This window comes from Salmo salar, chromosome 10 (assembly GCF_965601325.2).
Source record: "Salmo salar chromosome 10, fSalSal1, whole genome shotgun sequence".
NCBI lineage: Eukaryota > Metazoa > Chordata > Actinopteri > Salmoniformes > Salmonidae > Salmo > Salmo salar.
The window spans coordinates 45871168-45893000 of record NC_138300.1 but is presented as its reverse complement, the minus strand read 5'-3'; the positions used below and the strand labels follow the sequence as shown (position 1 = coordinate 45893000).

The 21833-nt window shown below is 45.4% G+C and overlaps 1 protein-coding gene across 6 annotated transcripts in view; it reads left to right on the top strand.

The window, feature by feature from the left end:
- Positions 1-21833, top strand: part of dnajc6 (DnaJ (Hsp40) homolog, subfamily C, member 6) — a 75480-nt gene that overhangs the window by 48450 nt on the left and 5197 nt on the right. For 3 of the 6 annotated variants that reach the window (XM_014123415.3, XM_014123411.3, XM_014123409.3), the window contains 13 exons: positions 584-706; positions 2988-3121; positions 4133-4327; positions 11284-11401; positions 11943-12022; positions 12333-12526; positions 13204-13605; positions 13829-13984; positions 18995-19093; positions 19434-19571; positions 19891-20238; positions 20460-20608; positions 20812-20988. In XM_014123415.3, coding sequence (XP_013978890.1) covers positions 584-706; positions 2988-3121; positions 4133-4327; positions 11284-11401; positions 11943-12022; positions 12333-12526; positions 13204-13605; positions 13829-13984; positions 18995-19093; positions 19434-19571; positions 19891-20238; positions 20460-20608; positions 20812-20988 — 2313 coding nt within the window. The remainder of the gene's footprint in view (positions 1-583; positions 707-2987; positions 3122-4132; positions 4328-11283; positions 11402-11942; positions 12023-12332; positions 12527-13203; positions 13606-13828; positions 13985-18994; positions 19094-19433; positions 19572-19890; positions 20239-20459; positions 20609-20811; positions 20989-21833) is intronic. The other 3 variants (XM_014123412.3, XM_014123413.3, XM_014123410.3) reach the window with 3 other exon arrangements.

Here is a 21833-nt window from a genome sequence, read left to right as displayed (position 1 = left end):
ATTACTTTGAAATCCCACACAGACGAAGTTATAAGGATCATGTAATGGCAGCCTGCAGTACCGTGGTTGGCCTTCAACTTGAAATATTCCATGAGAGGTGGCAGCACTGAGCTAGCCTGCAACCTCACTTCCTAGAGTAGCACAAACTGCGCATGCAATGTTTCCAAAAACTCCTCCATGTAGAAAGATGGCAACACGCTGAAATGACACTTCCTGATCATCAAATGCGCCACTGAGCATTCTCATAGGAAACAATGGGGGGATGTCATCGATGGATTCATCCATATTTTTTTCTCTGGTAAAGTCATTGTAATTATGTGACTCATCATGGTAACTCGTGATTTGTGCACATGTTGCTTTCACTGCAAGGACGTTACTCATAATCGTTCTCTTCTCTCTCTCTTTCTCTCTCTCTCTCTCTCTCTCTCCCTTCCCCCTCTCTTACCCCCCTCTCTCTCTCTCCCACTCCCTCACCCCCTTCTCCCCTCCCTCTCTCTCACCCCCCTCTCTCTCTTTCTCTCTCTCTTCACCCCTCTTCTCTCTCTCTCCCCTCCCCATCTCTCTTACCCCCCCCCATTTCCAGGTCTCAGAGTGTAACTGGCCATCCCGCCAGGCTCCCAGCCTGCACAACCTGTTTGCGGTGTGTAAGAACATGCACAACTGGCTCAAACAGAACCCCAAGAATGTGTGTGTCATCACCTGCTCGGTAAGATGAGGCCCACAGGAGTGTTTATTCTCATTCACATTCTTCACTCTGTCCTTTTTCCTCTGTTCCTCCTCTCTTGTTTACACACCATTCCTTTCTCTTCTCCTTTCTCCCTCCATCTCCTACCTCCTCTTTCCCCCCTCTTATTGTTGCCTCGGGCCTGAGAACCATCATTCACACTCATCCTCACTTCTTTCTTGTTTACACAACATTCCTCTCACTTCATTCTCCATCCATCTCCTCCCTCTCCTCCTCCCCCTCTCATTGTTGCCTCCCTACCATCCTGGGGTTGTCCTGGGTTTGTTCTGGGTTTGTGGGACTGCCTGGGGTCCAAGAGAAACACAGCTTGGAATACTGCTCCAATTGTTTCTGTTTCAGCTTTAGTTTCCACTGAGCTCTTTCACTGGTATTACAGACCTTAAGCAAAGACAGATGTTCTCTGTATTCAAGAGAGAAGTATAAACTACAGTAGAATAGTATAGAATAAAAATCCTGGTCCTGTCCATTTGCTGTAGCAAAATAATTATGGGTAGAGAAAAGTATACTGTACATATTTCAAAGTATACTGTACATGTTTCAAAGTATACTCTACATGTTTCAAAGTATACTGTACATGTTTCAAATTATACTGTACATGTTTCAAAGTATTCTGTACATGTTTCAAATTATACTGTACATGCTTTAAAGTATACTGTACATGTTTTTAGTTATGTACTACAGTACACTATGACTGGAATGTAGTGCTTTCCATCTTTCTGTATGTGATTTCATTGTGGTTGGCAAGTTCATCTGTGTTGAGCAATCACTTTTAGTTTATATGAGAGTTCCTCAAATGTCTTCCTCAACGTTTTGTGCTGAAGGAAGAATGTTGCTCTCTTAGAAATACTTGGTCCAGTTTTATGATCTTAACATTACCTCAACCAGATGTATTTAAACTGTATAACTTTCTTAAGCAAAAGAGACACGAGCTATATTTAGATACTGTGGCAGCAGATAGTGACAGACAAACTCTGTGTGATGTCCCTGTTTAGTGATATTGGAGCGACGTGGGACTGAAGCCAAAAATATTGGCCATGCACAGAGAACATGGAAGGGCCCTAGCTTCTAAGAATCATAAAGACTATCCTAGCTTCTAAGAATCATAAAGACTATCCTAGCTTCTAAGAATCATAAAGACTATCCTAGCTTCTAAGAATCATAAAGACTATCCTCGCTTATAGGAATCATAAAGACTGTCCTAGCTAAAAGGAATCATAAAGACTATCCTAGTTTATAGGAATCATAAAGACTATCCTAGCTTCTAAGAATCATAAAGACTATCCTAGCTTATAGGAATTGTAAAGACTATCCTAGTTTATAGGAATCATAAAGACTAAATCAAATCAAATCAAATCAAATTTATTTATATAGCCCTTCGTACATCAGCTAATATCTCAAAGTGCTGTACAGAAACCCAGCCTAAAACCCCAAACAGCAAGCAAAGCATGTGAAAGAAGCACGGTGGCTAGGAAAAACTCCCTAGGAAAAACTCCCTAGAAAGGCCAAAAACCTAGGAAGAAACCTAGAGAGGAACCAGGCTATGAGGGGTGGCCAGTCCTCTTCTGGCTGTGCAGGGTGGATATTATAACAGAACATGGTCAAGATGTTAAAATGTTCATAAATGACCAGCATGGTCAAATAATAATAATCATAGTAGTTGTCGAGGGTGCAACAAGCACGTCCGGTGAACAGGTCAGGGTTCCATAGCCGCAGGCAGAACAGTTGAAACTGGAGGAGCAGCACGGCCAGGTGGACTGGGGACAGCAAGGAGTCATCATACCAGGTAGTCCTGAGGCATGGTCCTAGGGCTCAGGTCCTCCGAGAGAAAGACAGAAAGAGAGAATTAGAGAGAGCATATTTAAATTCATACAGGACACCGGATAAGACAAGAGAAATACTCCAGATGTAACAGACTGACCCTAGCCCCCCGACACATAAACTACTGCAGCATAAATACTGGAGGCTGAGACAGGAGGGATCAGAAGACACTGTGGCCCCATCCGATGATACCCCCGGACAGGGCCAAACAGGCCCTGTCCTTGCTTATATGAATCATGAAGACTATACTGCCTTTTTTTGCAATGCATTGAGTTGTGTAAATTGAAGTACTGGAAGCTAGCTGCAGCTTCCTTCTCTTCTGTCAGTTATCCTACATAACGGTTTATGTTGGCATGTTGCTGTTCGCTTGCTAGTGTTGTCTATGTGTATCTACTGTTTACTGACTGTCTGTGCTCTCCTTAAGGACGGCCGTGCTCCGTCGGGTGTGCTGGTCTGTGCCATGTTCTGCTTCTGCCACCTCTTCTCCAACCCAGTGCCCGCCATGCAGCTGCTCAGCGCCAAGAGACCCGGCTCTGGCCTCTGGCCCTCGCACCGGAGGTAGGACAACACAGAGGGCGTGTTTGTGGGGTTTGTGTGTGTGTGTGTGTGTGTGTGTGTGTGTGTGTGTGTGTGTGTGTGTGTGTGTGTGTGTGTGTGTGTGTGTGTGTGTGTGTGTGTGTGTGTGTGTGTGTGTGTGTGTGTGTGTGTGTGTGTGCACGTTTATATTGATTGCTGTTCATTGCAGTGGAAAACAGGAGAAAAAGATTATCACATAAACAGTCTTCACCTCCATGACTTTGACTTTGTTAGTTTTAGATGATGGATGAACATAAAAACCTAGCTCCCTCCTCCCTTCTCCCCCTGCATTATTCTCCTAAATCCTTTATCAACCTATTTATTTTCCCATGGCTGAGTTGCGGTACATGGCGCATTAGCCACGATGCTAACGAGGTGCCAGAAATATACAGCAGCCAATTAATCAACATGCAAGCACGAACACACACACACACACACACACACACACACACACACACACACACACACACACACACACACACACACACACACACACACACACACACACATGCACACGAGCACGCTCACACAACAACGCACGCCCACACACGCACGCGCACACGCATGCACACGCGCGCAAGCACACGCACGCACACACGTGCACACACACATACACACGCAAACACAGCCAGCCGCTTGGCCACACAGCTCCTTCTCATAATAACAAAGACTGCTTCATCCTTCAGCCCAGACAGAGAGAGGCTGATGGATGAAGACAGTGGCAATCAAGCCTCATCTTTGTTTTTGTTCTGTTGTGTTTCTCTAAACTGAAAAAGCAAACGATTTTGTGCAAGAATCTGTACACATAGGAAATATGATTTCAAGTATATACTGTAACTTTAAGATGGATAGTTTTGTGATATTTTCTAGCACCAAAAAATCCCCTCCTCTGTATTCATGTACATAGACAATGTATGTTTATTTTTAGATAGTACTCAGTGCTTATGGTAGTTTAGTGTCTGTAACCTTACATACTCTGCCTCTCTTCTCCAGGTACATAGGCTATGTGTGCAGTATGGTATCAGAGAAGCCCTCCCTGCCACACTCCAAGCCCCTGGTGGTCAAGGCAGTCACCATGAGTCCAGTACCTTGCTTCAACAAACAACGCATCGGCTGCAGACCCTTCTGTGAGATCCTCATAGGGGAGACCAAGATCTTCTCTACTGCACAGGACTATGAGAGGATGAGGTACAGTAGGTGCAGATACACACACACCCGCAGCTGTTTGTTCACACGCACCCGCCCGCAATTGCTAATAACCCATCCACAATCACCTGACTATATGTGATAAAGTGACAATCTGAGGCCCGCAACCGACCCTAACCTTCTATTATAGAAAATGCGCTGTAGGCTACAGATAGACAACAGATAATTTTTTACAGGCGGTGCAGAATTTGTTTTGCCTGATTTAGATATGTTTCTGTTTATAATTTCCAACATTTTGGTAGAATATATGTTAGTCAACTGGTCTATAATTAGATACATACAGCTTCTCTTCTGTCATTATATCTTGCCCTAGAAGACTAAATAAACCCCTGCTCACCAGAATAATGTCATAAATCGACAGAATGAATGCTTCAAGTTGACATCGGTAAAGTTCTCTCTGTCATCTCTGCTTCTTTCATGGAGCAAAGACATTTAGGGACCGGGGAGAAAATGCTCCAGTTGGACCAGTTGTAAGGAAATAGAAAGCTGTGAAAACAACCCATCATGTCTCTGATAAGATTTCAGTTCGGCTTGGATGCATATTTTATGTGTTTGAAATACTATCAGTGTAACAAGGGTTGTATAAAGGGGACCAAGGCGCAGCGTGTAAAGTGCTCATATTTCCTTTTAATGATAACACTTAAACAAAATAACAAAAACGACAGCCAACAGTTCCGTCAGGTACATAGACAAAACGGAAAACAACTACCCACAAAAACCCAGGAAGAAAAACCCCTACTTAAATATGATCTCCAATCAGAGGCAACGAGGACCAGCTGCCTCCAATTGGAGATCAACCCAAAAAACAACAACATAGAAATAGATAACCTAGAACACAAACATAGAAATAGAAAACATAGAAAAACACAAAACACCCCCTGTCACGCCCTGACCTACTCTACTATAGAAAATGACATCTTACTAGGGTCAGGACGTGGCAATCAGCTTTTATGATACTGATAAAGATAGCACCTCTACTGACGGTATCTAACTGCACATTCACATTCTCTCAAGATGTTAAAAGAAAGAAATCATCATAGCCTATTTCTCCACTCCTGTTCCTGTGAAGACATAATAGTGAAGACATCAAAACTATGACATAACACATATGGAATCATGTAGTAACCAAAAAAGTGTTAAAGAAATCTAAATATATTTTATATTTGAGATTCTTCAAAGTAGGCACTCTTTGCTTTGATGACAAATTTGCATACTTGGCATTCTCTCAACCAGCTTCATGAGGTAGTCACCTGGAATGCATTTCAATTAACAGGTGTGCCTTGTTAAAAGTTAATTTGTGGAATGTATTTTCTTCTTAATGCGTTTGAGTCAATCAGTTGTGTTGTGACAAGGTGTCATGACTTCCTCCGAAGTTGGTGCCTCTCCTTGTTCGGGCGGCGTTCGGCGGTCGACGTCACCAGCTTTCTAGCCTCCACCGATCTACATTTCTTTTTCATTTGTTTTGTCTGTATTGTACACACCTGGGTCCCATTTTGTTTGAATTATTTCCCTATTTAACCCTCTGGAGCCATCATGGTTTTGTGCGTGTTTATTGTTGTCAGTTGTCTCGTTTATGTGATTCTGGATTTTCGTTCTCCTTGTTGGAGGATTATTTTTGAGTAAAGTTACTATTATTACTCATCTCTGTGTCCTGCGCCTGACTCCGCCTTACCCACATCACCTAGACTCTGACACAAGGTAGGGGTGGTATACAGATGATAGCCCTATTTGGTAAAAGACCAAGTCCATATTATGGCAAGGACAGCTCAAATAAGCAAATAGAAACAACAGTCCATTATTACTTTAAGACATGAAAGTCAGTCAATCCGTGAACATGTAAAGAACTTTGAACGTTTCTTAAAGTGCATTCGCAAAAAAACATCAAGCGTTATGATGAAACTGGCACTCATGAGGACCGCCACAGGAAAGGAAGACCCAGTTACCTCTGCTGCAGAGGATAAGTTCATTAGAGTTACCAGCCTCAGAAATTGCAGCCCAAATAAATGCTTCACAGAGTTCAAGAAACAGACTGTTGGAAAAGCATTCCAGGTGAAGCCTGTTGAGAGAATTGTATTTCAAATCTGTGCCTTTTACTGAGGAGTGGCTTACGTCTGGCAACTGTACCATTTAGGTCTGATTGGTGGAGTGCTGCAGAGATAGTTGTCCTTCTGGAAGGTTCTCCCATCTCCACAGAGGAACTATGGAGCTCTGTCAGATTGACCATTGGGTTCTTGGTCACCTCCCTTACCAAGGCCCTTGTCCCCCGATTGCTCAGTTTGGCCGGGCAGCCAGCTCTAGGAAGAGTCTTGGTGGTTACAAAATTCTTCCATTGAAGAATGATGGAGGCCACTGTGTTCTTTGGGACCTTCAATGCTGCAGAAGTTTTTTGGTAGCCTTCCCCAGATCTGTGCCTCGACACAATCCTGTCTCAGAGCTCTACGGACAATTACTTCGACCTCCAAATATATATATATACATACAGTGCCTTCCGGAATTATTCAGACCCCTTGAGCTTTTTCCACATTTTATAACGTTACAGCCTTATTGGACATGATTTGGAGGCCACTGGATATCTCGTACAATGCTGTGTACTACCCCCTTCACAGAACAGCACAAACTGGCTCTAACCAGAATAGAAAGAGGAGTGGGTGGCCCCGGTGCACAACTGAGAAACCGACGCCTCACAAGTCCTCAAATGGCAGCTTCATTAAATAGTACCCACAAAACACAAGTCTCAACGTCAACAGTGAAGAGGCGACTCCGGGATGCTGTCCTTCTATTTATTATTTAATGAAGCTGCCAGTTGAGGACTTGTGAGGCGTCTGTTTCTCAAGCTAGAAACCCTAATGCAATTGTCCTCTTGCTCAGTTGTGCACCCCGCCTCCCACTCCTCTTTAAATTCTGGTTAGAGCCAGTTTGTGCTGTTCTGTCAAGGGAGTAGTACACAGCGTTGTACGAGATCTTCAGTTTCTTGGCAATTTCTCGCATGGAATAGCCTTCATTTCTCAGAACAAGAATAGACTGATGAGTTTCAGAAGAAAGGTCTTTGTTTCTGGCCATTTTGAGCCTATAATCAAACCTACAAATGCTGATGCTCCAGATACTCAACTAGTCTAAAGAAGGCCAGTTGTATTGCTTCTTTAATCAGAACAACAGTTTTCAGCTGTGCTAACATAATTGCAAAAGGATTTTCTAATGATCAATTAGCCTTTTAAAATGATAAACTTGGATTAGCTAACACAAAGTGCCATTGGAACACAGGAGTGATGGTTGCTGATAATGGGCCTCTGTACACCAATGTAGATATTCCATTAAAAATCTGCCATTTCCAGCTACAATAGTAATTTACAACATTAACAATGTCTGCACTGTATTCCTGATCAATTTGATGTTATTTTCATGGATAAAAATGTGCTTTTCTTTCAAAAACAAGAACATTTCTACGTGACCCCAAACTTTTGAACGGTAGTGTATATACAGTTGAAGCCGGAAGTTTACATACACTTAGGTTGGAGTCATTAAAACTTGTTTTTCAACCACTCCACAAATTTCTTGTTAAACTAACTATAGTTTTGGCAAGTCGATTAGGACATCTACTTTGTGCATGACACAAGTAATTTTTCCAACAATTGTTTACAGACAGATTATTTCACTTATAATTCACTGTATCACAATTCCAGTTGGTCAGAAGCTTACATACACTCAGTTGACTGTGCCTTTAAACAGCTTGGAAAATTCCATAAAATGATGTCATGGCTTTAGAAGCTTCTGAAAGGCTAATTGACATCATTTGAATCAATTGGAGGTGTACCTGTGGATGTATTTCAAGGCCTACCTTCAAACTCAGTGCCTCTTTGCTTGACATCATGGGAAAATCAAAGAAAATCAGCCAAGACCTCAGAAAGAAAAATGTAGACATCCACAAGTCTGGTTCATCCTTGGAAGCAATTTCCAAATGCCTGAAGGTACCACGTTCATCTGTACAAACAGTAGTACGCAAGTATAAACACCATGGGACCACGCAGCCGTCATACCGCTCAGGAAGGAGACGTGTTCTGTCTCCTAGAGATGAACGTACTTTGGTGCAAAAAGTGCAAATCAATCCCAGAACAACAGCAAAGGACCTTGTGAAGATGCTGGAGGAAACAGGTACAAAAGTATCTATATCCACAGTAAAACGAGTCCTATATGGACATAACCTGAAAGGCCACTCAGCAGGGAAGAAGCCACTGCTCCAAAACTGCCATAAAAAAGCCAGACTACGGTTTGCAACTGCACATGGGGACAAAGATCGTACTTTTTGGAGAAATGTCCTCTGATCTGATGAAACATAAATAGAATTGTTTAGCAATAATGACCATCATTATGTTTTGAAAAAAAAGGGGGAGGCTTGCAAGCCGAAGAACACCATCCTAACCGTGAAGCACAGGGGTGGCAGCATCATGTTGTGGGGGTGCTTTGCTGCAGGAGGGACTGGTGCACTTCACAAAATAGATGGCATCATGAGGGAGTTAAATGATGTGGATACAGTGGGGGAAAAAAGTATTTGATCCCCTGCTGATTTTGTACGTTTGCCCACTGACAAAGAAAGGATCAGTCTCTTAAAGGGAGTGCTCCTAACCACAGCTTCTTACCTGTAAAAAAGTCACCTGTCCACAGAAGCAATCAATCAATCAATCAGATTCCAAACTCTCCACTATGTCCAAGACCAAAGATCTCTCCAAGGATGTCAGGGACAAGATTGTAGACCTACACAAGGCTGGAATGGGCTACAAGACCATCGCCAAGCAGCTTGGTGAGAATGTGACAACATTTGGTGTGATTATTTGCAAATGGAAGAAACACAAAAGAACTGTCAATCTCCATCGGCCTGGGGCTCCATGCAAGATCTCACCTCGTGGAGTTGCAATGATCATGAGAACGGTGAGGAATCAGCCCAGATCTACACGGGAGGATCTTGTCAATGATCTCAAGGCAGCTGGGACCATAGTCACCAAGAAAACAATTGGTAACACACTACGCCATGAAGGACTGAAATCCTGCAGCGCCTGCAAGGTCCCCCTGCTCAAGAATGCATATACATGCCCGTCTGAAGTTTGCCAATGAACATCTGAATGACTCAGAGGACAACTGGTGAAAGTGTTGTGGTCAGATGAGACCAAAATGGAGCTCTTTGACATCAACTCAACTCGCCGTGTTTGGAGGAGGACGAACACCAACATAGAAAAATGCACATAGAACTCCCACCCAATGTAACACCCTGGCCTAACCAAAATAAAGAACAAAAACCCCTCTCTATGGCCAGGGCGTTACAGTACCCCCCCCCCCCCAAGGTGCGGACTCCGACCGCAAAACCTGACTCTGAAGGGGAGGGTCCGGGTGGGCCTTCTTACGGCGGCGGCTCAGGTGCGGGACGTGGCCTCTGCTCCACCCTTGGCGTCGCCCTCTTAGGTGGCGCACCTGGCTGCGCCGAAGGTCTGGTGGGCGACCCTGACTGCGCCCGGCTGGCGGGCAGCGATAGCTGCGCCCGGCTGGCGGCGGCGATGACTGCGCCCGGCTGGTGGGCGGCGATGGCTGCGCCCGGCTGGCGGGCGTCCCTGGCTGCGCCCGGCTGGCGGGCGTCCCTGGTGGCTCCGGTGGCACTGACCCAGGATTCACCAGGCTGAGGAGACATGTAAGAGGCCTGGCCCTAGGCGCAGGCACAGGACTCACCGGGCTGGCGGGCAGCTCTGACTGCTCCGGACAGGCGGGCGGCTCTGGCGGCTCCGGACAGGCGGGCGGCTCTGGCGGCTCCGGACAGGCGGGCGGCTCTGGCGGCTCCGGACAGGCGGGCGGCTCTGGCGGCTCCGGACAGGCCGGCAGCTCTGGCGGCTCCGGACAGGCGGGCGGCTCTGGCGGATCCGGACTGGCGGGCAGCTCTGGCGGCTCTGGACTGGCGAGACCCACTGGAGGCCTAGTCCTAGGAGGAGGCACAGCCTTAACCAGGATGGGGAGATCCACTGGAGGCCTGGTCCGTGGAGGAGACACAGGCTTAACCAGGATAGGGAGACCCACTGGAGGCCTGGTCCATGGAAGCGGCACAGGACTGACCAGGATGGGGAGACCCACTGGAGGCCTGGTCCGTGGAGGCGGCACATGATTCACCAGGCTGGGGAGACATGCAGGAGGCCTGGTTCTGTGCGCAGGCACAGGATAGACCGGGTCCTGAAGACGCACTGGAGGTCTAGAGCGCACGGCCTGCACAACCCGTCCTGGCTCGATGCCCAATCTCCCCCGGCAGATGTTAGGAGCTGGGATGTAACGCACTGGGCTCTCCACGCGACTGGGGACACCGTGCGCTTTACTGCATAACACGGTGCCTGACCAGTACTACATTGCCTCCTGTAAGCACGGGGAGCTGGCTCAGGTCTCCAACCTGACTCTGCCACACTCCCCGTGTGCCCCACCCACCCAACTTATTGTGGGACGCTTGTGGAAGGCTACCCGAAACGTTTGACCCAAGTTAAACAATTTAAAGGCAATGCTACCAAATACTAATTGAGTATATGTAAACTTCTGACCCACTGGGAATGTGATAAAATAAATAAAAGCTGAAAGAAATAATTCTCTCTACTATTATTCTGACATTTCACATTCTTAAAATAAAGTGGTGACCCTAACTGACCTAAGACATGGAATATTTTCAAGGATTAAATGTCAGGAATTGTATTTGGCTAAGGTGTATGTAAACTTCCGACTTCAACTGTATATATATATATTTTTTCATTTCTTATTTACCACTAACCCTTCCACCCCTCCCCTAATTGGAGTAAACTAATGACCAACAAGGGTTCTGAATACTTTCCGAGTGTACTGTATGACACCATCTCTGAATACCTTTCTCTTTTTCTCTTTCTCCTCCTTTCTGCTTGTCTGTCTCCCCCCCCCCCCCTTCTCAGAGAGCACAGGGTCCAGGAGGGGAAGGTTGTCTTCCCTCTAGGTGTGAATGTCCAGGGTGATGTGGTAATTTCTGTCTATCATATGAGGAACACCATCGGAGGACGACTGCAGGCCAAGGTACAGCATGGGGCTAGCCTAACATGCTAAGACAACACTGACACACGCAGGCCAAGGTACAGCATGTGGCTAGTCTAGCATGCGAACATAACACTGACGCACACACAGATTATGATATGCTATGCCATGAGAGATTCTGTTAGCTCTGATTGTATGGGACCATGTCCTGATACCTTGTTATTTACAGACAGAGATCGCACTCTGGGCGATACTGTCACACTAACACAATGATGTACATTGTGTGCCCTGAATGAACATAAACACAGCACTAATGCATTGAGACTAAATTCAAATCTAGATGGAATCAAGACGGAATCTCCTTCCCTTACGATCATAAATCTCCACAGTGTAATTGTTTGAATCTATCTATGTGATTGCTGAATCTATCTATGTGCTTCCTGAATCTATCTATGTGCTTCTTGAATCTATCTATGTGATTCCTGAATCCATCTATGTGCTTCCTGAATCTATCTATGTGCTTGCTGAATCTATCTATGTGAATTCTGAATCTATCTATGTGATTGCTTGTTGGTGTTTGCAGGTGTCCAACACCCAGATATTCCAGATCCAGTTCCACACAGGCTTCATTGCTCCAGGAACCACTGTGTTAAAGTTTACAAAGTGAGCCCCTCTCTCATATAATATCTGTACAGTACATATGTGAAGTATTAACACGTAAATGTGAAACACTATATCATGTTTACATGTTGGTGTAAGTCATGATATGGAACATGGCTCTTTTTTGAAATAGTGAATGGAGAACTAACTAACCATTTGTCTGACACACACACACACACACACACACACACACACACACACACACACACACACACACACACACACACACACACACACACACACACACACACACACACACACACACACACACACACACACACACACACACATACACACACACACACCTGTCTAGGCCGGAGCTGGATGCGTGTGACTCTCCAGAGAAGTACCCTCAGTTGTTCCATGTGCTGGTGGACATCGAGGTGGAAAGCACTGACAAGCAGAAGGACCTGACCCCTCCCTGGGAACAGTTCCCTAATAAAGACCTCATCCCCAATGTACTGTTCTCCTGTCACCAGGAACACCAGGACGCACTGGCCATAGCAGGTAGGGCAGAAGGGAGGTCAACATACAAGCACACAGGCAGAGGCATACAGGACAGATGGACACACACACAGACACACACAGACACACACAGGCAAAGATGTACACACAGATGCACACACTCATACACACAAGCACGCATACAAACGGACACAGATGGGCACGCACATGTTGGTACACAGGCACAGATACATGCACTAACACAGAGGTCCACACAGAGGTCCACACACTCCAATGCCCAGATGGACCAAGGCACACACACAGAAACTATGCACACAGACAGATATGGTCACCACTAATGAGAGCTGCTGTTGAACAGTCTTTCTTACTCTAACGTTGGTCTCATTCTCTCCTCCCAAGATGAGATGGAGGGACTGGACTTGGAGGGTAGGTCTAGAGTAGAGGAGACCACAGACCAGTAAACATACTAGCTGCTGTAGTTAGAGGAAGTCAGCACATTGTTAGAGGCAGTTTCCCCTGGGTGATGTACAGTACGTATGTGTTAGTTTAGCTTTGCCACGCTGCTGTGGTGGCTAGCAATACGGATACCTATAACTTAGCAAAGTATCTCCTGTTCTCCTGTAGAATACTTTGTGGGAAGCAAACATATTTACTAAATCAAGACCAAGTTTTCCTTATGTGACCTACCCCCCCCCCCCCCCCCCCCCCCCACCATGTAGAGCCAAGCCGGTCCCAAGGCGGTCTGGACGGTCGTCCTCACGGGGAGGACAGCGAGCCGTCTGATGACGAGATGCTGTCCCTTTCCAACCAGCAGAGTCACGCTAGCGGAGAGAGACCTGGAGGGGCTCAGGCTGGCACCAGGGGCCCCAAGAGACCCGAGCAGCCCCACACCCCCCCCGCTGCTCCTCCTCCTCCCCCAGAAGAGGTGGACCTCCTGGGTCTGGATGGGGTGGCAGTGAACCCCCCCTGCCCCTCGCCCCAGCCCCCGACCACCAACATCACCACGGACCTCCTGGGGGATCTGTTTGGGGCCTCCCCCCAGACAGGGAGTGGGCCCACTTCGGCCCAGTCCACCCCACAGAAAATAGCCCCTCCCTCCACCCTCCCCTGCCCCTATCCAGGTATGTAGTCAAGGATTACTATAACACCATATAGCCATAGTTACTGATCAACTCAAATCAGGTTTATTTGTCTGTTTTTTACAAAGTCATTTTAACACAGATGTGTACATAGTATGTTAATCTATCCTATGACTGCCAGAAATAATTGCCTGTCGGAGATTAATAAAATGTATTGAATTGAATAGGAAAGTAATGGTTTATGCTTTTCTCTCTGTCCACCCAGCGTTGGACCCATTTGGGGCGGGTCCGATGCCCAAGCCCCAGGAGCTGATGGGGTCCTTCCTAGGTCCAGCAGGTAATCTTGGTAACCTGGGGCAGCCTGCCCCCCTCCTGCATGCAGCTCACTCTCTATCCCCCACCATGCAGAACACTGGCATGGGTAAGGCATGACCAGAATGCATCTGTAGAGGCACTGTCTACCAATGAACGTTTCACTCTTTCCACTATCCACTATGTGACTGCTGTCTTTACACTGATATCTTTCCACTAACGTTTTACGGTATCCACTATCCACGAAACGACTGCTGTCTTTACACTGATACAGTTGTAGTCGGAAGTTTACATACACCTTAGCCAAATACATTTAAACACAGTTTTTCACAATTCCTGACATTTAATCCTAGTAAAAATTCCCTGTCTTAGGTCAGTTAGGATCATCACTTTATTTTAAGAATGTGAAATGTCAGAATAATAGTAGAGAGAATGATTTCTTTCAGATTTTATTTCTTTTATCACATTCCCAGTGGGTCAGAAGTTTACATACACTCAATTAGTATTTGGTAACATTGCCTTTAAATTGTTTAACTTGGGTCAAACTTTTCGGGTAGCCTTCAACAAGCTTCCCACAATAAATTGGGTGAATTTTGGCCCTTTCCTCCTGACAGAGCTGGTGTAACTGAGTCAGGTTTGTAGGCCTCCTTGCTCGCACATGTTTTTTTCAGTTCTGCCCACAACTTTTCTATAGGATTGAGGTCAGGGCTTGTGATGGCCACTCGAATACCTTGACTTTGTTGTCCTTAAGCCATTTTGCCACAACTTTGGAAGTATGCTTGGGGTCACTGTCTATTTGGAAGACCCATTTGCTGTCACGACTTCCACCGAAGGTGGCTCCTCTCCCTGCTCGGGCGGTGCTAAGCGGTCGTCCTCGCCGGCCTACTAGCTGCCACCGATCCCATTTTCTTTTTCATTTAGTTCTGTCTGGTTTTACACAACTGTGTCTTGTTTTGTTGATTTTGGTGACTTTATATTTCCCCGCAGCAGGTTAGGCTGTGTGCGGGATTATTTTGCTGTAGGCAACATGTAAGGGGTGCGTGCCTGCACCACGGGCATTGTTAGTTGTTTGTACGGTATGTGTTACCGTGGACATTTTGCTTGTAGGCATTACGGAGTTGAGGTTTCTCACCTGTATGTGTCATTGTGTTTATTCGGATCTGCCAAAATAAACAGTGGAAATTCCTGGAACCTTTCTGCTCTCCTGCTCCTGATTCCACACACCCCCTCCATAGAGAGGTTACGCTACATTTGCGACCAAGCTTTAACTTCCTGACTGATGTCTTGAGATGTTGCTTCAATATATCCACATAATTTTCCTCCCTCATGATGCCATCTATTTTGTGAAGCGCACCAGTCCCTCCTGCAGCAAAGCACCCCCACAACATGATGCTGCCACCATCGTGCTTCATGGTTGGGATGGTGTTCTTTTGCTTGCAAGCCTCCCCCTTTTTCCTTCAAACATAACGATGGTCATTATGGCCAAACAGTTCTATTTTTGTTTCATCAGACCAGAGGACATTTCTCCAAAAAGTATGATCTTTGTCCCCATGTGCAGTTGCAAACCGTAGTCTGGCTTTTTTCTGGCGGTTTTGAAGCAGTGGCATCTTCCCTGCTGAGTTGATATAGGAATCGTTTTACTGTGGATATAGATACTTTAGTTCCCGTTTCCTCCAGCATCTTCACAAGGTCCTTTGCTGTTGTTCTGGGATTGATTTGCACTTTTCGCACCAAAGTACGTTCATCTCTAGGAGACAGAACGCGTCTCCTTCCTGAGCGGTATGACGGCTGCGTGGTCCCATGGTGGTTATACTTGCGTACTATTGATTGTACAGATGAACGTGGTACCTTCAGGCATTTGGAAATTGCTCCCAAGGATGAACCAGACTTGTGGAGGTCTGCAATTTCTTTTCTGAGGTCTTGGCTGATTTCTTTTGATTTTCCCATGATGTCAAGCAAAGAGGCACTGAGTTTGAAGGTAGGCCTTGAAATAATTCCACAGGTACACCTCCAATTGACTCAAATGATGTCAATTAGCCTTTCAGAAGCTTCTAAAGCCATGACATCATTTTCTGGAATTTTCCAATCTGTTTAAAGGCACAGTCAACTTAGTGTAAGCTTCTGACCCACTGGAATTGTGATACAGTGAATTATAAGTGAAATAATCTGTCTGTAAACAATTGTTGGTTAACTTGCTTGTGTCATGCACAAAGTAGATGTCCTAACTGACTTGCCAAAACTATAGTTTGTTAACAAGACATTTGTGGAGTGGTTGAAAAACAAGTTTTAATGACTCCAACCTAAGTGTATGTGTAACGGCTGTCGTAAGGATTGGGCCAAGGTGCAGCGGGAATGTGTATACTCATCTTCTTTATTTATTAAAAAGAAGGAAAAAACTAACAAATCACGTTTACAAAAACAACGAACGACACTAACAGTCCTGTCAGGTGCACAGACACAAAATAGGAGACAACTACCCACAACATCCCACAGAAAAACACCCCTCTTAAATAGGACCTTCAATTAGAAGCAACTAGGAGCAGCTGCTTCCAATTGAAGGTCAACCCCATAAACTAAACATAGAACTAGACATACTAGAAACACATAGAAATATACTAACATAGAACATAGCCTAAAAACCCCGGAACACTCTAAACAAACACCCCTCTTACATAATAACATAACCCAACAAACCCCGAACCACATAAAACAAACACCCCCTGCCACATCCTGACCAAACTACAATAACAAATAACCCCTTTACTGGTCAGAACGTGACAGTATGTAAACTTCCGTCTTCAACTGTATCTATCCACTAACGTTTTACTGTATCCACTATCCACTATACGACTGCTATCTTTACACTGATATCTATCAACTAATGTTTTACTGTATCCACTATCCACTATACGACTGCTATCTTTACACTGATATCTATCCACTAATGTTTTACTGTATCCACTATCCACTATACGACTGCTATCTTTACACTGATATCTATCCACTAATGTTTTACTGTATCCACTATCCACTATACGACTGCTATATTTACACTGATATCTATCCACTAACGTTTCACTGTATCCACTATCCACTATGTGACTGCAATCTTTACACTGATATCTATCCACTAACGTTTCACTGTATCCACTATCCACTACACGACTGCTATCTTTACGATGATCCACTAACGTTTCACTGTATCCACTATCCACTATACGAATGCTATCTTTACACTGATACTAGTCTGCTGCTTCAGCCATGCTGTTGTGTTTGGTAATGTACAGATGTAGGATCTTAATTTGAACCAGTTTGCTAAAGCAGGAAAATAATCCTGCAGCAACAGGAAATGTGAATTGTTGTGTGAATTATAATTAATGGACATTTTTTGTAGAGGTTGATAAAAAAATTTGTTAGGGCAAATCAAGTCTGCCATTTTTAAGTGGAAATGAAAAACTGTAGAAACCTTTTTAAACCTTGAATACAATACAAGTTTGCATTTCCTGCAATGCAGGAACATTTCTACTACAACAGGATGTCAAATTAAGATATGGCATCTGTATATGCATGCACATAATGAGTGATGATCAATGGGAATTCAAGCTGCAAGTTTTGAGGGAGATATGAATGGAATGGCTTTTTTATGGTTACAGTTATTGCTATTGGTATGGTTCTGACCTTAGTTGGTTAGCTTAACAGTCATGGTATGCTGTTGTTAGCTTGTACATTCTGGTACAATCCAGACACCAAAATAAGCTTAAATTAGATTTATTCACCACACTGGGCATTGTAGCTGCATAACACTGATACAATTCACACAAGCATATATTTATACCTTCCGATTAGGCAGAGTCCCCTCCTTGTATTTCTAGGATAAACAATCAGTCTCTGTTACTGGGCAACAACCAAGTCAGTTCCTCCTATTGGTGTTATAGTGGCCCAGCCTGAGTCTGGAACCTTCGTGCTCCTCCGTTCCTTTCACAGGACTTCTTATCAGTCAGGTGTTATAGTGGCCCAGCCTGAGTCTGGAACCTTCGTGCTCCTCCGTTCCTTTCACAGGACTTCTTATCAGTCAAGTGTTATAGTGGCCCAGCCTGAGTCTGGAACCTTCGTGCTCCTCCGTTCCTTTCACAGGACTTCTTATCAGTCAAGTGTTATAGTGGCCCAGCCTGAGTCTGGAACCTTCATGCACCTCCGTTCCTTTCACAGGACTTCTTATCAGTCAGGTGTTATAGTGGCCCAGCCTGAGTCTGGAACCTTCGTGCTCCTCCGTTCCTTTCACAGGACTTCTTATCAGTCAAGTGTTATAGTGGCCCAGCCTGAGTCTGGAACCTTCGTGCTCCTCCGTTCCTTTCACAGGACTTCTTATCAGTCAAGTGTTATAGTGGCCCAGCCTGAGTCTGGAACCTTCGTGCTCCTCCGTTCCTTTCACAGGACTTCTTATCAGTCAAGTGTTATAGTGGCCCAGCCTGAGTCTGGAACCTTCGTGCACCTCCGTTCCTTTCACAGGACTTCTTATCAGTCAAGTGTTATAGTGGCCCAGCCTGAGTCTGGAACCTTCATGCACCTCCGTTCCTTTCACAGGACTTCTTATCAGTCAGGTGAGGCCTTGAGTTCTTGGGAGTACACATTCCTACAGTCTACTGCAGTCCACTAAATACTGTAATTACACTTCTCATACACAAAGTGCTTAAACCTAACATTACTTTCAATCTTTAAGAATACATAAAAACTGTATATAAGAGTATATAACTATATAAAACTGTAAAGATATTAGACAGTGTTATAGAACAGTAATTATGATCTGTCAGCTCTAACCCCAGACACATGGATCCTATTTAACCCTTATAGAATCGTTCTTACACTCAGAGACACGCCCCCTTTGTACTTTCACTCTGCCTGAATACAATGCACATAGACCAATGATAATTACTACTGCTAGGCTAATTATACAATTACAAACAGAGGGGCTCAATTCAAGGGCTCAAAGGGAATTCAAGTCAGATAGCATCCAACACTATGGTCATTGGTGATAATGTGGTCATAATTTGCATCACTTCATATCTCCTTCCTCCCATTGTCTGTGAGGTCTGTCACTGATGTTTCTGTGTTCTGATAGGCCGCAGCTGCCCAGTCCCGCCTACCACCCCTGTAGTCACCATTCAGCAGCCTCCCAACGCCATGGGAGGATGGGACTGGAACAAACCTGCAGCTCCAGGTAGGCTCTACTCATGTGTAACATTCATGGACAACATCTTCAGAGATAGTGGTCTGAGAACAGAGGAACAACCAGCTGCCATGAGCAACAGAGAGCTATGGCATGCCATCATCCAGCGTACTGTGCTGCCATGAGCAAGCAAGCATGTGTAATATCAGAATGGACTAAATAGGGACCTCTGATGGTGCTTATGAGAATCATGTTTATAGAACTACAGTGCCTACTTCTTTGGAAATAACAATGTGTTCTTAATTGACCTTCCTGGTAATATAGAGGCTAAATAAAATAAAGTATTGTATAGTATAGTATTTCAACTGTGTTATTGTGTGTTCTGTGTGAGGAGGTGGTTTCAGTATGGGCAGCAAGTCAGCCAGTACCAGTCCTACTGGGTCGGTCAACAACACTCCCACACACCAGGCCAAACCCAACACTCTGGACCCCTTTGCTGACATCGGAAACCTGGGGGGAAGTCTGGGAGGTCAGTGAAGGCTTTAAGTACTGTTCTAACAGATGCTTTAAATATGTTATGTCCAGGGGATGCTGTTGGGAGGAGCTATAGGAGGACGAGCTCATTGTAATAGCTGGAATGGAATCAATGGAACGGAGTCAAACGTGGTGTCCATGTGTTTGATGTGTTTGATATAGTTTCATTGATTCCATTCCAGCCATTACAATGAGCCTGTCCTCCTATATATCCTCCCCCCAGCCTCCTCTGGTTATGTCATGTCATGCTACGTTATGTTATGATAGTTGTGTTACAGTTTATGTAAACACTCCACTTACATCTCTCTCTATAGGAGGATCTGGGTTCTCCAGTAAGCCCACCACCCCTACAGGCACCACCCCTGCCTTCCCCCCCATGGGCTCCCCTACACGGCCTCCTCCCTCGCCCCAGCACGGTGGGGGCTGGCAGGCCAACACAGGCCTCCCCTCCTGGAAGCCCGGTGGTGGTGGTGTTGGAGGGCAGCCAGGGTGGCAGCCCCAACCCCAGGGTCAGGGTGGTCCATCCCCCCAGGCCAAGCCCAGCACCAGCCACTCCATGCCCCACACCTCCCCCTCCAACAGACCCAACTACAACATCAGCTTCTCTGCCATGGGAGGAGGAGCTACTCCCAATGCAGCCGGGAAACAACAGCCCAACATGGGTGAGTCAGTGGGAGACTGGTTGTTATCACACTGGGATGGATAGACTGTTGGGTTGTGTTCCCCCCCCAAAATGACTCCTGTTGCTCTGTATTAATGTACAAATGTGCCACTTGAAACTGACCTGCATGTGTGTGATCTGTGCAGGTAGTCATTCATGATAAGACTGCACATATACTGTATTATAAGTGGATGAGAGAAGATGTTATTTTCTCTCTCCCAGGTACCAAGCCCAAAGTTGCAACGGCTAACTTTGATGACCTGCTGTCTGGCCAAGGCTTTGCTGGAGCCAAAAAGAAGGAAGGTCCCAGGACAATAGCAGAGATGAGAAAGGAGGAGATGGCTAAAGAGATGGACCCCGAGAAACTCAAGGTAGTCTTACAGTGGCCAATCACTAGCCTTGGACCGAGAGTTGGAGAATTGTAGTGAAGATATAACTACAGGGGGGAGGAGGGTCCAATGTTGGACTGTCTTTTGACAGCCAAAGAAAAACAAGCTAGCTATCTCAAGATTTTGAAGAAGCCCTGTGAGCTCCGTGTTGTATCTGGCCCAGACTCTCCCCCCTCTACCACCAGATTCTGGACTGGATCGAGGGGAAGGAGCGTAACATCCGGGCCCTGCTGTCCACCATGCACACGGTGCTGTGGGAGGGGGAGACCCGCTGGAAGCCTGTAGGCATGGCTGACCTGGTGACCCCAGAGCAGGTCAAGAAGGTCTACCGTAAAGCTGTGCTGGTGGTCCATCCAGACAAGGTGAGAGGGAAGGAAGAGGTTAACTCTACACACAGTGTAACACATCCACACGTACCTCATACACACACACGCACGCACACACACATACTCATGCACACACACACACACACACTCGCGCACACACACACACACAAAAATCTGAGGGTGCGTGAGTATGGCTGGGAGGTGGACTGGAGGCTAGGCCCCCCATCCTTTAAGTTGAAGAATTTAGCATTTTTTAAACACCTCAAATGTGCCTGTCCCCATAGGAGTACCCTTTTTGGTTCCAGGTAGAACCTATTTTGGTTTCAGTTAGAAGCCTTTTGGGTTCTATGTAGAACCCTCTGTGGAAAGGGTTATTCATGGAACCCAAAAGGGTTCTACCTGGAACATAAAATGGTTCTTGAAAGGGTTCTCCTATGGGGACAGCCAAATAACCATTTTAGGTTCTAGATAGAACCTTTTTTTCTAAGAGTGTAGAGCCATAATCAATATGCTTAATTCTATTTTGTATTTTTCTGCATACCTCTTGAGCTGTCTGTATCCTCTATTGTGGTATATTGAGTCAAATATTTACACAGATACTGGAACTTGTGAATTCAATATGCAGAGGCAGTCGGCACCCCAGATGAGTTCCGGTATCTGTGTAAATATTTCACTCAATATTCCACAACACCTCCTGACTGGCAGTTCTTTTTTTTTTAAGAAACCAAATATGCTTCTCTGCATTTCTGCTAAAATCTAGGTAAAAGATTGAAAGGAATGTGTCTTATTCAGTACCTTTAGTTATTTATTGCTTTTCTAAAGCAGGGGTCTAAAACCTTATCTTGCCCAGGCAAACCAGCGACCCAGGAACCCCGATCATG